Here is a 17651-nt window from a genome sequence, read left to right as displayed (position 1 = left end):
TCATTTTAAGGGACTGAAATTTTAGATTTCTTAGGAATAAATTATTATACATGGATAAATTAAAAATAATGAAATCAACAAAAATTCTTAAAAAAATACCTTTGTGCAACAATTGGGTAAAGTGAAGTTTCGGTTGCATTTTGTGCTAAAGCAAAAACAAAAACTTTGTGTTAAGCCCCCCAAAAAGTTAAGACAACAGCAGTATTTATGTTATTGTTGGCTTGAATGGAAACAGGGCAATTGTACTTTGTTTTGTGGCTGGAGGAGAAGGGAGCACAGTGAGGCCTTTATTCCAGACCTTGCATGATGTATCATTCCCAGCCCACGGATTTAGTGAAAGCTGATACCATTGAGTCCCGCAGACCTCCTACTTATCCGTCCCTCCCATTCTTTTCAGGATGTGTGTTTCTGGTGAGAACAAATTAAACTGAGAAGGAGCTGAAAGCCTGACACTGAATGCATCTCTCTCCCTCTCGGCATCTCTACATCTTTACCTGGTGAGATTTTGCCAATTTTTTTGCTTTTTTCTTAGGATGAAGCTCAACTTTTTGAAAAATCTTGATTGCTAAAAATTGATGAACGCATAAAAAAAATTAAAAATATTCTTTGGGATCTACTGATTTTACTGACAGGTGTTCCACCTGAATATGATCCTCAAGACCACCGGTCTACAGAAGTCTAGGCTTGATATTTTTGACTCTTGATAGACCAAGGGGAACCGTCAGTCGTGATGGCCATCCAAGCCGAAATTATGAATCATTTTATGCCGCTCTACTTTGCCGGATCTGCTGTGGACTTTGACAAAGGATATCATGAAGGAGTCGACATCCTGGGAGCTGTTGAAAACGGCGACTATAAAGAATCAAGTAAGGATTTGCTTAGTTTTATTAATACGGCTTCGAGTAACATCAAACTAGCTTTGGACAAACCGGTGAAGTCAAAAAGGAAGGTCAACCATAGAAAGTACCTACAAAAGCAGATAAAAAGATGTACGGGTATGATCAGTAATGGAGTTACGTCAAGTCAAGGGTCTCCGAAAGGTCAGGTTACGTCGCCCAGCACTAACAATAGCCCCCCAAATTATCACTATAAGCCTCCTCCGAAGAGAGACAATAACCAGACCAACTTACAGAGCAAGAGCTTGGCTGCTCTTTTTGAAAACGCCAGGGAAATACGTGGGGAAAAATGCAAAAAAGTGCCCTTAAGGAATCGTAATCTGCCGCCTTCGTTCTTTACCGAACCGGCTTATTCTTCACCAGGATTTCTTACTAATTCCGAAGTGCTGACCTTAAAGGACTTGGATAAAGCCAACCAGGACACTGTGGAATTTTTTGACCTGTTGGGCCCTGATTATAACAACATGATCTCAGAGCAAGAGATCATCCAGGGAGCATCCGTAAAGATACACCAGGACATCCCGACGGAACATTCTGTTTACGAGCCACATCACTTACTAAATGGGCTCCTTTATTCCGACCCCTGGAATCCATGTAATCCAATTAAAAAGAGTCCTGTGGGAACTTGCAGTCCAAACTTGAATGAAACTTTGAAATGTATTCCCGTGCCAGTCCCTGTCTTTTCAAACACCACCGAGTCTACGACCATCTCAGCTTCCTTGGAGGACAACTGTCCCAACATCACACCATTTAACCCCTGCTATCCCGAGTGCTCCTTGCCTCAAATGTTTTACGATTGTGCTTCAGGATACAACAGAATTGGATACTCAGTTTTGTAGAACTTTCCAAAACTTTTTTTTAAGGACCTTCTATACAGACGACTGTGCAATAAACTCACATAGTGACGACTTAACCCTCCCACCTCAGAAAGACCCTCGGCATTTACCAGAATAACAGTCGTTACATTGACGTTCAACTTTTTGAATTTTTTTTTCCCCCAAAAAAATTCCCAATGTAATAAGCTATTTCAATGAAGCGATTGGGAGATATAACATTACACTGAAAGCCATATCCGCAGATGTGTAAATATACTGGTAGGCTAAGTATTGGATGACACTAATTTTTTTTTTGTTTTTAATGTATAATTTTTATAAACAATGCAAAAAAAAAAGTTTTATGCAATAAAAAACAATTTAGCACTGAGAATGATTTTTTTTTTTAGGATAAATGAGAGTAAGTAATTGTGATCTGTGTTGGATCTATCTCTGGTTTAGTTTTTTGTGCTATTTTTTTTTCCGACAATCTTTAGGCACCCGACTGTGGTCCCTTTAAGTGCAGTTGCCTTTCCATCTTCTCTGAACTCCTGACCCCTTCCTTAAGACAATTTATTTTCTTTATTGATGGACTGGAGGTTGCCCCCCCCCCTTCCGCCCCCCCATTTCTATTAACTGTATGCTGACTGTTGTGGTTGATGCCATAGCCATGTTAAAAGTAAACTTTGTTTTCTTGTGAAGTTATGTCTCTGTCCTTATTATATTATTATTATTATTATTATTATTATTATTATTTGTAAGGACAGAACTACCCATAGGGAACCATATTGTACCATACAGAAACAATGTATCTTCCTATAATTTTTTTAATTTCAAAAAGTTGCACTTAACTTGGTTGGCCTGGGAGCTTTGTAAGTCAAAATGTTGAATATTGGTGACATTTTTGGGTGCATACTTCATGGTTGGTGTCTATTTATTTTGTTTTTTTTACATTCTAACAGAATAAATCATAAGGCCAGGAACAGATTCATATTTTATACCCCATGGGGGGGATTTATTATTGGGTTTCCTGGACTTTTTTTTGGTATACAAAGTCTCAGAGTAGTCGCATTGAGGGTTTCTGAGACTTTTCATTGCTAGAAAGTCTCACAGGACTAATGTGGCCTAAACATAGAACTGCTACTAGTGCAATAATAATAATAATAATTCTTTATTTATATAGCGCACACAGATTACACAGAGTTTACCAAATCAGTCCCCAATGGGGCTCACAATCTAATCAGCCTACTATTATGTTTTGGAGTGTGGGAGGAAACTGGAGGACCCGAAAGAAACCCACGCCAACACAGAGACACTGTGCATGACTTGAGAATTTCAGAAAAAGTCTCACAGTTACTCTAAAAGTCTCTATGTGCCCAGATTTTTTATGCATTTTGAGACTTTTTTGAGACTTTTTAAAAAAAAAATCCCAGACAAAAAATAGACCATTAGAACATTTATTAAAGGGCTAAAGCCACTTTAATGAATGTGATGGGTAGCGAAACTCCAAAAATAGACTCTCTAGAGGAACTGGTCTAATGATAATTAACCCCTCAATGTCTTTATCCTCTTTTGACCACATTTAGTGAATCATTTTTGTGTAAAATGTGTTGGGTGTTGTTTGCATCTTGTTTCCATCAGTAGTATATGGGGGATTATTCCACAAGGAATTCCTAAAGTAGTCACAAATGTGGACCCTGTAGGTAAGAGTAAAATATCAGTATATGTTCTATCACCATAGAAACACAATGGGGGTTATTTACTAAGGGCCCGATGCGCCTTTTCCCGACGTGTTACCCGAATATTTCCGATTTGCGCCGTTTTCCCCTGAATTGCCCTGGGATTTTGGCGCACGCGATTGGATTTTGGGGCATCGGCGCTGGCATGCGCGCGACGGAAATCAGGGGGCGTGGCCGGACGAAAAGCCGACAGATTCGGAAAAACCGCCGCATTTATAAAAAAAAAAAAGTGTCGCGAAACTTGAACTTACCTTCACTAGGAATAGGCCGGTGAACTTGAGTGCATTTCGGGGAACTTTAGCGCAGGAGCACCACCTGGTGGATGTCGGAGGAACTACCTTAGTGAATCCCGGCCGGACCCGAATCCACCGCAGAGAACGCGATGCTGGATCGCAAATGGACCGGGTAAGTAAATCTGCCCCAATGGGGGTGATTTTTCATACTATGGGGCGCTGATATATCCGGTGGATGGGTAGGCTGCCGGGTAACTCTACACTCGGGGGCATATTTATCAGGGCATCGGGGCCACATCAGTGGTGTAGAGGCCCTAAAATAATTGTAAATGCTACCTTATTGCTAGCACTTGCGATTATTTTGCCCTTTCCGCCACCTTCATGTTAGTGGGGCATGAAGGGGGGGATGCGGCCGGCTGAGTGGAGGGCGCGGCCGGCCAGGAGTGGCGCTCTTGTTGCTGCTGACAACTTTTCATAAGTGAAAAATCGCAGCCTGCTTTTTATTCTACGCCAGGTGGAAGCCTGGTGTTTTTGCTCCTTTTTGCTGCTTAATGGCTGTTTTGCGCCTATTTTGCGCTTTTATGAAATGTTACGCCTCAATTCGCCGTGTGTTGTTGCGCCCTATTTGTCATCACATTGCGCCTCTTTACAGATGTTTGCGCCCCAATTTATTATACTATTGCGCCTATATTGCAAAATAAAATGCCGGTCCTGACCATACTTAGGAAAGGGAATGGTATCATTTGCGCAAAAATTGCGCCGTTTTAAAATTTGCACCTAGTAAGGCGCAAAAAAAACCTCTGCATTTGACAAAGAGCCAAAACGACAAAGCCAAATGAGGTGCAAAAATAGACTCACAAGAGGCGCAAAAAGAGCGCAGAGAAGGGGGGAATAAGATAAATGACCCCCATAGAGCTGCCTAGAGGAACTGGTCTAGTAATAAATAACCCCCCTCCGTGTCTTTATGCTCGTTTGAACACATTGGGGCAGATTTACTTACCCGGTCCATTCGCGATCCAGCGGCGCGTTCTCTGCGGTGGATTCGGGTCCGGACGGGATTCATTAAGGTAGTTCCTCCGCCGTCCACCAGGTGTCGCTGCTGCGCTGAAGATCCCCGGAATGCACTGATCTTCACCAAGCCGGACCGAGTGAAGGTAAGCGCGAGTCCCAAAACACTTTTTTTTTTTTTAAATGCTGCGGTTTTTGCGAATCCGTCGGGTTTTCGTTCGGCCACGCCCCCCGATTTCCGTCGCGCGCATGCCGGCGCCGATGCGCCACAATCCGATCGCATGCGCCAAAATCCCGGAGCAATTCAGGGAAAATCGGCGCAAATCGGAAATATTCGGGTAACACGTCGGGAAAACGCGAATCGGGCCCTTAGTAAATGACCCCCAATGTGTACATTTAGGAAATGTGTCAGACCCTTTATGAAATGTTAACAGAGCCTTGTAATTAGTGTCAGACTGGGTTGCTTTGGGCCCACCAGTTTTAACCTGGTTCCTCGGACCAACAACCATATGGCTACAGACATATGTTACCTGACTCCCAGTGTCGGCTCCAGGTTCAGTAGGACCCCTGGGCAATAGAGCCTCAGTGGGCCCCTTTGCAGTGGACTTACGTGGTGGCATTAAAAATTCAGAAATTTGTTTCCTAAAATATTCCCTAGTTTATCATCCCAAACAGCCCCCTCATTGTTATTTTATATAAGCTTTCTTCACCCCCTATGGATTCATTAGATACAGCCGCCCTCACTCCCTTGGATTCCTTATGTACAGCCTAATGCGGGCCCCCCAGCAGCTCTGGGCCCCAGCACTTGCTCGGGTATGTCCATTGCTGGCGCCGGCCCTGTTGACTCTCATTCCTAAACATGGCTGAGACAAATTTCTTTCAGTAGTTGTAGGCTGGCAGCTCTTACATTAGTCTGTTATTGGACTGGGATTGCCTGTCAGTAACCTACTGACCAGCACCCGACTTAAACTTGGCCCCATGTATGGCCATGAGCCATATTAATATACAAGTCACGTTGAATCTGCTGAATATTTGTGAGCTCACCACTTATTCCAGGGCTTGAGGCCCCAGTGGGAGATTTACCTGTGAGCCACTTTACACTACAATGAATCTATATAATTGATTTACATATTTTCTTTTATTTTGCATAAAATATACATTTTAGATTTTTTCCCCCCTCCACTTTTTGCCATTTTTTTGTCTCCTTCCTGTATATCTGTTTACACTTCCTTTTTATGAGATGTCAATCAGGGGGCGTAACTACAGCGATAGCAGCTGCTATGGGGCCCACAGTGTAATGGGGCCACACCATTGATCCAAAACACAACAGAATGGAGGATGTGCACTATTACATACATGTGTGTCAGAGCGTATAAATGTGTGAGTATATAAATATGTATATTTTCTGAGGGAGTAGGGGGGGGGGGGGGCATTCAGGATTATGCTATGGGGCCCTTACTCTTTTAGTTACGCCCCTGATGTCAGCCCTAGCAAAAAAGTGGCACCAGAGCAGGACAACCAGCACAGCCTGATGAAGGGACAGCCCAAATATTTCAGTAAACATATGTAGAAACAAGATGGGATACTAATGGTCGCTATATGTAGTCTGTTACCATGGAGACCCATTGACGTGTAATAAGAAAACATAAGACGCTATTGATGTGTGATATATAAATAGTAAATATTTGGGGTACTATATGATGTACTATCTGTTTGGCACGTTTATTTTTAGGGGGTACTGTCTATCTATCTCTTGTTGTAGTTTGGCTAAGTAATAAATTGGATATTGATTGTGTAAAGTATAAAAATGTTTTTTTTTTAAAAAATCACACGTCATATATGTCCCTGCTTCCCTTTAGTGTGGTATTAGAGCCTTTGGAAACTAAGGGGTGGATACAGTCACCACTGTGGCGCCCCCTATAGGTTTTAGTAATGACTATGAGGGTCATTTACTAAGGGCCCGAATCGCGTTTTTCCGACAGGTTATCCGAAAATTTCCGATTTGCGACAATTTTTCCTGAATTGCCCCAGGATTTTGGCGCACGTGACCGGATTGTGGCGCATCAGCGCCGGCATGCACGCGCCGGAGATGGGGGGCATGGCCGTACGAAAAACCGCCGCTTTAAAAAAAAAAAAAAGGGTCGCTTGACACGCGCTTACCTGCACCCAGCGTAGGACGGTGAACTTCAGTGCACTCCGATGAACTTCAGCGCAGCAGCGACACCTGGTGGACATCGGGGGAACTACCTTAGTGAATCGCCGGAAGACCCGAATCCGCCGCAGAGAACACGCCTCTCGATCGCGAATGGACCTATGGGGCAGATTTACTTACCTGGTCCATTTGCGATCCAGCGGCGCGTTCCCTGCGGCGGATTCGGGTCTTCTGGTGATTCACTAAGGTAGTTCCCCCGATGTCCACCAGGTGTCGCTGCTGCGCTGAAGTTCATCGTCCTACGCTGGGTGCAGGTAAGCGCGTGTCAAGCGACACTTTTTAAAAAAAAAAAAAATGCGGCCATGCCCCCCGATTTTCGTCACGTGCATGCCGGCGCAATTCAGGGAAAATCGTCGCAAATCGGAAATTTTTGGATAACCCGTCGGAAAAACGCGATTCGAGCCCTTAGTAAATGACCCCCTATGTGTTACATTGACAGTGCAGCTAGTGACATCTAGTGGACAAATTAGAGTTTGCTTGTTTTCCATTTCCAATAAATGTTATTGTTCTTTGTAACATATTTTATAGATGTAATTGTTGGCAGAATATAGTTTGTAGGGCTCGGTAAATTCCGTGGGTTTAGCCTCTACAGGTGCACAGGGATCACCTAACCCAGGAACCTAATGGATACGTAAGGTTTCTCTTAAAGGAAATCTCAAAATCCATTATAATAAACAAGGGACACTTACTGATAGGTCCAGGCACAGTGACTGTGTGTTGTATTTGTTATCTATGGCCTCCTTCCTTCTAAAATCAACTATTATAATTATGCTTAAGAGCCATGCTGTAGCTTCATAGCCTTTTACACTGTGCAGAACACCTCATGACTCTTGCTTTGTGAGATTACATCAGGGAGAGGGATGGGAAAAAAGAGGGAGGAAGGGCAGTGTAACAGCTTGGGAAGCTACAGTATGGAAGATGAGGGGGTGACACAAGAGCTTACAGTCTATGAGGATGAGAGGGTGACACAAGAGCTTACAGTCTATGAGGATGAGGGGGTGACACAAGAGCTTACAATCTATGAGGATGAGGGGGTGACACAAGAGCTTACAGTCTATGAGGATGAGGAAGGACACAAGAGCTTACAGTCTATGAGGATGAGGGGGTGACACAAGAGCTTACAGTCTATGAGGATGAGGGGGTGACACAAGAGCTTACAGTCTATGAGGATGAGGAGGTGACACAAGAGCTTACAGTCTATAAGGATGAGGGGGAGACACAAGAGCTTACAGTCTATGAGGATGAGGGGGAGACACAAGAGCTTACAGTCTATGAGGATGAAGGGGCGACACAAGAGCTTACAGTCTATGAGGATGAGGGGGTGACACAAGAGCTTACAGTCTATAAGGATGAGGAGGTGACACAAGAGCTTACAGTCTATAAGGATGAGGGGGAGACACAAGAGCTTACAGTCTATGAGGATGAGGGGGAGACACAAGAGCTTAAAGTCTATGAGGATGAGGGGGAGACACAAGAGCTTACAGTCTATGAGGATGAAGGGGCGACACAAGAGCTTACAGTCTATGAGGATGAGGGGGAGACACAAGAGCTTACAGTCTATGAGGATGAGGGGGAGACACAAGAGCTTACAGTCTATGAGGATGAGGGGGAGACACAAGAGCTTACAGTCTATGAGGATGAGGGGGAGACACAAGAGCTTACAGTCTATGAGAATGAGGGGGTGACACAAGAGCTTACAGTCTATGAGGATGAGGAGGTGACACAAGAGCTTACAGTCTATGAGGATGAGGGAATGACACAAGAGCTTACAGTCTATGAGGATGAGGGGGTGACACAAGAGCTTACAGTCTATGAGGATGAGGGGGTGACACAAGAGCTTACAGTCTATAAGGATGAGGGGGTGACACAAGAGCTTACAGTCTATGAGGATGAGGAGGTGACACAAGAGCTTACAGTCTATGAGGATGAGGGGGTGACACAAGAGCTTACAGTCTATGAGGATGAGGGGGTGACACAAGAGCTTACAGTCTATGAGGATAAGGGGGTGACACAAGAGCTTAAAGTCTATGAGGAAGAGGGGGTGACACAAGAGCTTACAGTCTATGAGGATGAGGGGATGACACAAGAGCTTACAGTCTATGAGGATGGGGGGTGACACAAGAGCTTACAGTCTAAGAGGATGAGGGGATGACACAAGAGCTTACAGTCTATGAGGATGAGGGGATGACACAAGAGCTTACAGTCTATGAGGATGAGGGGTGACACAAAAACTTACAGTCTATGAGGATGAGGGGGAGACACAAGAGCTTACAGTCTATGAGGATGAGGGGTGACACAAGAGCTTACAGTCTGAGGATGAGGGGGAGACACAAGAGCTTACAGTCTATGAGGATGAGGGGGTGACACAAGAGCTTACAGTCTATGAGAATGAGGGGGTGACACAAGAGCTTACAGTCTATGAGGATGAGGGGTGACACAAGAGCTTACAGACTATGAGGATGAGGGGGTGACACAAGAGCTTACAGTCTATGAGGATGAGGGGGGACACAAGAGCTTACAGTCTGAGGATGAGGGGTGACACAAGAGCTTACAGTCTATGAGGATGAGGGGGTGACACAAGAGCTTACAGTCTGTGAGGATGAGGGGTGACACAAGAGCTTACAGACTATGAGGATGAGAGGGTTACACAAGAGCTTAAAGTCTATGAGGATGAGGGGTGACATAAGAGCTTACAGTCTTTGAAGATGAGAGGGTGACACAAGAGCTTGCAGTCTATGTGGATGAGGGGGTGACACAAGAGCTTACAGTCTATGAGGATGAGGGGGTGACACAAGAGCTTACAGTCTATGAGGATGAGGGGGTGACACAAGAGCTTACAGCCTATGAGGATGAGAGGGTGACACAAGAGCTTACAGTCTATGAGGATGAGGGGGAGACACAAGAGCTTACAGTCTATGAGGATGAGGGGGTGACACAAGAGCTTACAGTCTATGAGGATGAGGGGGTGACACAAGAGCTTACAGTCTATGAGGATGAGGGGGACACAAGAGCTTACAGTCTATGAGGATGAGGGGGTGACACAAGAGCTTACAGTCTATGAGGATGAGGGGTTGACACAAGAGCTTACAGTCTATGTGGATGAGGAGGTGACACCAGAGCTTACAGTCTATGAGGATGGGGGGGACACAAGAGCTTACAGTCTATGAGGATGAGGGGGTGACACAAGAGCTTACAGTCTATGAGGATGAGGGGGTGACACAAGAGCTTACAGTCTATGAGGATGAGGAGGTGACACAAGAGCTTACAGTCTATGAGGATGAGGGGGTGACACAAGAGCTTACAGTCTATGAGGATGGGGGGGACACAAGAGCTTACAGTCTATGAGGATGAGGGGGTGACACAAGAGCTTACAGTCTATGAGGATGAGGGGGGACACAAGAGCTTACAGTCTATGAGGATGAGGGGGGACACAAGAGCTTACAGTCTATGAGGATGAGGGGGTGACACAAGAGCTTACAGTCTATGTGGATGAGGAGGTGACACAAGAGCTTACAGTCTATGAGGATGAGGGGGTGACACAAGAGCTTACAGTCTATGAGGATAAGGGGGTGACACAAGAGCTTACAGTCTATGAGGATAAGGGGGTGATACAAGAGCTTACAGTCTATGAGGATGAGGGGGTGACACAAGAGCTTACAGTCTATGAGGATGAGGAGGTGACACAAGAGCTTACAGTCTATGAGGATGAGGGGGTGACACAAGAGCTTACAGTCTATAAGGATAAGGGGGTGATACAAGAGCTTACAGTCTATGAGGATGAGGGGGTGACACAAGAGCTTACAGTCTATGAGGATGAGAGGGTGACACAAGAGCTTACAGTCTATGAGGATGAGGGGGTGACACAAGAGCTTACAGTCTATGAGGATGAGGGGGTGACACATGAGCTTACAGTCTATGAGGATGAGGGGGTGACACAAGAGCTTACAGTCTATGAGGATGAGGGGGGACACAAGAGCTTACAGTCTATGAGGATGAGGAGGTGACACAAGAGCTTACAGTCTACGAGGATGAGGGGTTGACACAAGAGCTTACAGTCTATGTGGATGAGGAGGTGACACCAGAGCTTACAGTCTATGAGGATGAGGGGGTGACACAAGAGCTTACAGTCTATGAGGATGAGGGGGTGACACAAGAGCTTACAGTCTATGAGGATGAGGAGGTGACACAAGAGCTTACAGTCTATGAGGATGAGGGGGTGACACAAGAGCTTACAGTCTATGAGGATGAGGGGTTGACACAAGAGCTTACAGTCTATGTGGATGAGGAGGTGACACCAGAGCTTACAGTCTATGAGGATGAGGGGGTGACACAAGAGCTTACAGTCTATGAGGATGAGGGGGTGACACAAGAGCTTACAGTCTATGAGGATGAGGGGGTGACACAAAAGCTTACAGTCTATGAGGATGAGGGGGTGACACAAGAGCTTACAGTCTATGTGGATGAGGAGGTGACACAAGAGCTTACAGTCTATGAGGATGAGGGGGTGACACAAGAGCTTACAGTCTATGAGGATGAGGGGGTGACACAAGAGCTTACAGTCTGAGGATGAGGGGGAGACACAAGAGCTTACAGTCTATGAGGATGAGGGGGTGACACAAGAGCTTACAGTCTATGTGGATGAGGAGGTGACACAAGAGCTTACAGTCTATGAGGATGAGGGGGTGACAAAAGAGCTTACAGTCTATGAGGATGAGGGGGTGACACAAGAGCTTACAGTTTATGAGGATAAGGGGGTGATACAAGAGCTTACAGTCCATGAGGATGAGGGGGTGACACAAGAGCTTACAGTCTATGAGGATAAGGGGGTGATACAAGAGCTTACAGTCTATGAGGATGAGGAGGTGACACAAGATCTTACAGTCTATGAGGATGAGGGGGTGACACAAGAGCTTACAGTCTATGAGGATGAGGGGGTGACACAAGAGCTTACAGTCTATGAGGATGAGGGGGTGACATAAGAGCTTACAGTCTATGAGGATGAGGAGGTGACACAAGATCTTACAGTCTATGAGGATGAGGGGGTGACACAAGAGCTTACAGTCTATGAGGATGAGGAGGTGACACAAGATCTTACAGTCTATGAGGATGAGGGGGTGACACAAGAGCTTACAGTCTATGAGGATGAGAGGGTGACACAAGAGCTTACAGTCTATGAGGATGAGGGGGTGACACAAGAGCTTACAGTCTATGACAGTGGTGGCGAACCTATGGCACGGGTGCCAGAGGTGGCACTCAGAGCCCTCTCTATTGGCACCTGCGCCATCACTCCAGGCCAGACAGGACTCAAGGTCTCTTGCAGTCCCAGGCAGCCCAGGACCCTAGGAGGAAGCTACAATGATAATCAAAACTTCTTCTCCTTCTTTCTACTGTATTGTTGTCCTCAGGTGCCTATACAATTTAAACATGTGACAGAGCAGGGAGTAATAAGTTACTGCTTAAATGTTGCATCGGCACTTCGCGAAAAATATGTGGGTTTTAGTTGTAGTTTGGGCACTCAGCGTCGAAAAGGTTTGCCATCACTGGTCTATGAGGATGAGGAGGTGACACAAGAGCTTACAGTCTATGAGGATAAGGGGGTGACACAAGAGCTTACAGTCTATGAGGATGGGGGGGACACAAGAGCTTACAGTCTATGAGGATGAGGGGTGACACAAGAGCTTACAGTCTATGAGGATGAGGGGTGACACAAGAGCTTACAGTCTGAGGATGAGGGGGAGACACAAGAGCTTACAGTCTATGAGGATGAGGGGGTGACACAAGAGCTTACAGTCTATGTGGATGAGGAGGTGACACAAGAGCTTACAGTCTATGAGGATGAGGGGGTGACAAAAGAGCTTACAGTCTATGAGGATGAGGGGGTGACACAAGAGCTTACAGTTTATGAGGATAAGGGGGTGATACAAGAGCTTACAGTCCATGAGGATGAGGGGGTGACACAAGAGCTTACAGTCTATGAGGATAAGGGGGTGATACAAGAGCTTACAGTCTATGAGGATGAGGGGGTGACACAAGAGCTTACAGTCTATGAGGATGGGGGTGACACAAGAGCTTACAGTTTTCGAGGATGAGGGGATGACACAAGAGCTTACAGTCTATGAGGATGGGGGTGACACAAGAGCTTACAGTCTAAGAGGTTGAGGGGGGGACACAAGAGCTAACAGTCTATGAGGATGAGGGGATGACACAAGAGCTTACAGTCTATGAGGATGAGGGGTGACACAAAAACTTACAGTCTATGAGGATGAGGGGGAGACACAAGAGCTTACAGTCTGAGGATGAGGGGGAGACACAAGAGCTTACAGTCTATGAGGATGAGGGGATGACACAAGAGCTTACAGTCTATGAGGATGAGGGGTGACACAAAAACTTACAGTCTATGAGGATGAGGGGGAGACACAAGAGCTTACAGTCTATGAGGATGAGGGGTGACACAAGAGCTTACAGTCTGAGGATGAGGGGGAGACACAAGAGCTTACAGTCTATGAGGATGAGGGGGTGACACAAGAGCTTACAGTCTATGAGAATGAGGCGGTGACACAAGAGCTTACAGTCTATGAGGATGAGGGGGTGACACAAGAGCTTACAGACTATGAGGATGAGGGGGTGACACAAGAGCTTACAGTCTATGAGGATGAGGGGGGGACACAAGAGCTTACAGTCTATGAGGATGAGGGGTGACACAAGAACTTACAGACTATGAGGATGAGGGGGGGGGACACAAGAGCTTACAGTCCATGAGGATGAGGGGGTGACACAAGAGCTTACAGTCTATGAGGATGAGGGGGTGACACAATAGCTTACAGTCTATGAGGATGAGGAGGTGACACCAGAGCTTACAGTCTATGAGGATGAGGGGGTGACACAAGAGCTTACAGTCTATGAGGATGAGGGGGTGACACAAGAGCTTACAGTCTATGAGGATGAGGAGGTGACACAAGAGCTTACAGTCTATGAGGATGAGGGGGTGACACAAGAGCTTACAGTCTATGAGGATGAGGGGTTGACACAAGAGCTTACAGTCTATGTGGATGAGGAGGTGACACCAGAGCTTACAGTCTATGAGGATGAGGGGGTGACACAAGAGCTTACAGTCTATGAGGATGAGGGGGTGACACAAGAGCTTACAGTCTATGAGGATGAGGGGGTGACACAAAAGCTTACAGTCTATGAGGATGAGGGGGTGACACAAGAGCTTACAGTCTATGTGGATGAGGAGGTGACACAAGAGCTTACAGTCTATGAGGATGAGGGGGTGACACAAGAGCTTACAGTCTATGAGGATGAGGGGGTGACACAAGAGCTTACAGTCTGAGGATGAGGGGGAGACACAAGAGCTTACAGTCTATGAGGATGAGGGGGTGACACAAGAGCTTACAGTCTATGTGGATGAGGAGGTGACACAAGAGCTTACAGTCTATGAGGATGAGGGGGTGACAAAAGAGCTTACAGTCTATGAGGATGAGGGGGTGACACAAGAGCTTACAGTTTATGAGGATAAGGGGGTGATACAAGAGCTTACAGTCCATGAGGATGAGGGGGTGACACAAGAGCTTACAGTCTATGAGGATAAGGGGGTGATACAAGAGCTTACAGTCTATGAGGATGAGGAGGTGACACAAGATCTTACAGTCTATGAGGATGAGGGGGTGACACAAGAGCTTACAGTCTATGAGGATGAGGGGGTGACACAAGAGCTTACAGTCTATGAGGATGAGGGGGTGACATAAGAGCTTACAGTCTATGAGGATGAGGAGGTGACACAAGATCTTACAGTCTATGAGGATGAGGGGGTGACACAAGAGCTTACAGTCTATGAGGATGAGGAGGTGACACAAGATCTTACAGTCTATGAGGATGAGGGGGTGACACAAGAGCTTACAGTCTATGAGGATGAGAGGGTGACACAAGAGCTTACAGTCTATGAGGATGAGGGGGTGACACAAGAGCTTACAGTCTATGACAGTGGTGGCGAACCTATGGCACGGGTGCCAGAGGTGGCACTCAGAGCCCTCTCTATTGGCACCTGCGCCATCACTCCAGGCCAGACAGGACTCAAGGTCTCTTGCAGTCCCAGGCAGCCCAGGACCCTAGGAGGAAGCTACAATGATAATCAAAACTTCTTCTCCTTCTTTCTACTGTATTGTTGTCCTCAGGTGCCTATACAATTTAAACATGTGACAGAGCAGGGAGTAATAAGTTACTGCTTAAATGTTGCATCGGCACTTCGCGAAAAATATGTGGGTTTTAGTTGTAGTTTGGGCACTCAGCGTCGAAAAGGTTTGCCATCACTGGTCTATGAGGATGAGGAGGTGACACAAGAGCTTACAGTCTATGAGGATAAGGGGGTGACACAAGAGCTTACAGTCTATGAGGATGAGGGGGTGACACAAGAGCTTACAGTCTATGAGGATGAGGGGGTGACACAAGAGATTACAGTCTATGAGGATGGGGGGGACACAAGAGCTTACAGTCTATGAGGATGAGGGGTGACACAAGAGCTTACAGTCTATGAGGATGAGGGGTGACACAAGAGCTTACAGTCTGAGGATGAGGGGGAGACACAAGAGCTTACAGTCTATGAGGATGAGGGGGTGACACAAGAGCTTACAGTCTATGTGGATGAGGAGGTGACACAAGAGCTTACAGTCTATGAGGATGAGGGGGTGACAAAAGAGCTTACAGTCTATGAGGATGAGGGGGTGACACAAGAGCTTACAGTTTATGAGGATAAGGGGGTGATACAAGAGCTTACAGTCCATGAGGATGAGGGGGTGACACAAGAGCTTACAGTCTATGAGGATAAGGGGGTGATACAAGAGCTTACAGTCTATGAGGATGAGGGGGTGACACAAGAGCTTACAGTCTATGAGGATGGGGGTGACACAAGAGCTTACAGTTTTCGAGGATGAGGGGATGACACAAGAGCTTACAGTCTATGAGGATGGGGGTGACACAAGAGCTTACAGTCTAAGAGGTTGAGGGGGGGACACAAGAGCTAACAGTCTATGAGGATGAGGGGATGACACAAGAGCTTACAGTCTATGAGGATGAGGGGTGACACAAAAACTTACAGTCTATGAGGATGAGGGGGAGACACAAGAGCTTACAGTCTGAGGATGAGGGGGAGACACAAGAGCTTACAGTCTATGAGGATGAGGGGATGACACAAGAGCTTACAGTCTATGAGGATGAGGGGTGACACAAAAACTTACAGTCTATGAGGATGAGGGGGAGACACAAGAGCTTACAGTCTATGAGGATGAGGGGTGACACAAGAGCTTACAGTCTGAGGATGAGGGGGAGACACAAGAGCTTACAGTCTATGAGGATGAGGGGGTGACACAAGAGCTTACAGTCTATGAGAATGAGGCGGTGACACAAGAGCTTACAGTCTATGAGGATGAGGGGGTGACACAAGAGCTTACAGACTATGAGGATGAGGGGGTGACACAAGAGCTTACAGTCTATGAGGATGAGGGGGGGACACAAGAGCTTACAGTCTATGAGGATGAGGGGTGACACAAGAACTTACAGACTATGAGGATGAGGGGGGGGGGACACAAGAGCTTACAGTCCATGAGGATGAGGGGGTGACACAAGAGCTTACAGTCTATGAGGATGAGGGGGTGACACAATAGCTTACAGTCTATGAGGATGAGGGGTGGACACAAGAGCTTACAGTCTATGAGGATGAGGGGGGGGGGGGACACAAGAGCTTAAAGTCCATGAGGATGAGGGGGTGACACAAGAGCTTACAGTCTATGAGGATGAGGGGGTGACAAAAGAGCTTACAGTCTATGAGGATGAGGGGGTGACACAAGAGCTTACAGTCTATGAGGATGGGGGGGACACAAGAGCTTACAGTCTATGAGGATGAGGGGGTGACACAAGAGGTATAACTGTTTGTATAATGCTCCAGCCATTTTTACAAGGGAATGCCGTAAAAATAAAAATAGTGCTTATATAATAGCACCAGACAGTGTAAACATAATGGGGCAGATTTACTTACCCAGCCCATTCGCGATCCAGCGGCGCGTTCTCTGAACAGGATTCGGGTCCGGACGGGACTTATGAAGGTAGTTCCTCCGCCGTCCACCAAGTGGCGCTGCTGCGCTGAAAATCATCAGAACACGCCGGAATACACCGAGCTGGACCAGGTGAAGGTAAGCGCTTCCCAAGCGACACATTTTTGGTTTTCAAATGCGGCGGTTTTTCCGAATACGTCGGGTTTTCGTTCGGCCACGCCCCCGATTTCCGTCGCGTGCATGCCAGCGCCGATGCGCCACAATCCGATCGCGTGCGCCAAAATCCCGGGACAATTCAGGTACAATCGGCGCAAATCAGAAATATTCGGGTAACACGTCGGGAAAACGCGAATCGGGCCCTTAGTAAATGACCCCCAATGATGCTATATGATGCACATGTAATTGTGCACAAATACTAGTAGTACCATGCACTGCACATATGATAGCTCTACCCCAAACATAATGGGGCACATTTACTAAGAACCGTGCAGCTACCTGTGTAGTATGCAGGGGGCGCCAGATTCAGGATTTCTGGTGTACGATCTTCATGAATCTGGCGCCCCCTACACTGCCTTGACAGAATGCACCATTTTTTGTTTGGTGCTCATTTAACATGGGGCGGGCGACACATTTCTGTCGGACTTTGCATGACGGCCCGACTGAGCAACGGAACACCCCCTAATTTGTGCCCCATAATGCCTAGTA

At 46.5% G+C, this 17651-nt stretch overlaps 1 protein-coding gene across 1 annotated transcript; it reads left to right on the top strand.

Moving 5' to 3' along the window:
• The first annotated feature begins 417 nt into the window (after positions 1 to 417).
• On the top strand, positions 418 to 2412 carry FAM181B (family with sequence similarity 181 member B). Its single transcript, XM_072133991.1, has 2 exons — positions 418 to 497; positions 633 to 2412. The coding sequence occupies exon 2, from the start codon at positions 731 to 733 to the stop codon at positions 1733 to 1735; it is 1005 nt and encodes a 334-aa protein (XP_071990092.1). The 5' UTR covers positions 418 to 497; positions 633 to 730; the 3' UTR covers positions 1736 to 2412.
• The last annotated feature ends 15239 nt before the right edge of the window (positions 2413 to 17651 follow it).

This window comes from Engystomops pustulosus, chromosome 2, assembly GCF_040894005.1.
Source record: "Engystomops pustulosus chromosome 2, aEngPut4.maternal, whole genome shotgun sequence".
Taxonomy (NCBI): Eukaryota; Metazoa; Chordata; class Amphibia; order Anura; family Leptodactylidae; genus Engystomops; species Engystomops pustulosus.
Note: the sequence above shows the minus strand (reverse complement) of the source record. Positions and strands in the feature narration are given on the sequence as shown.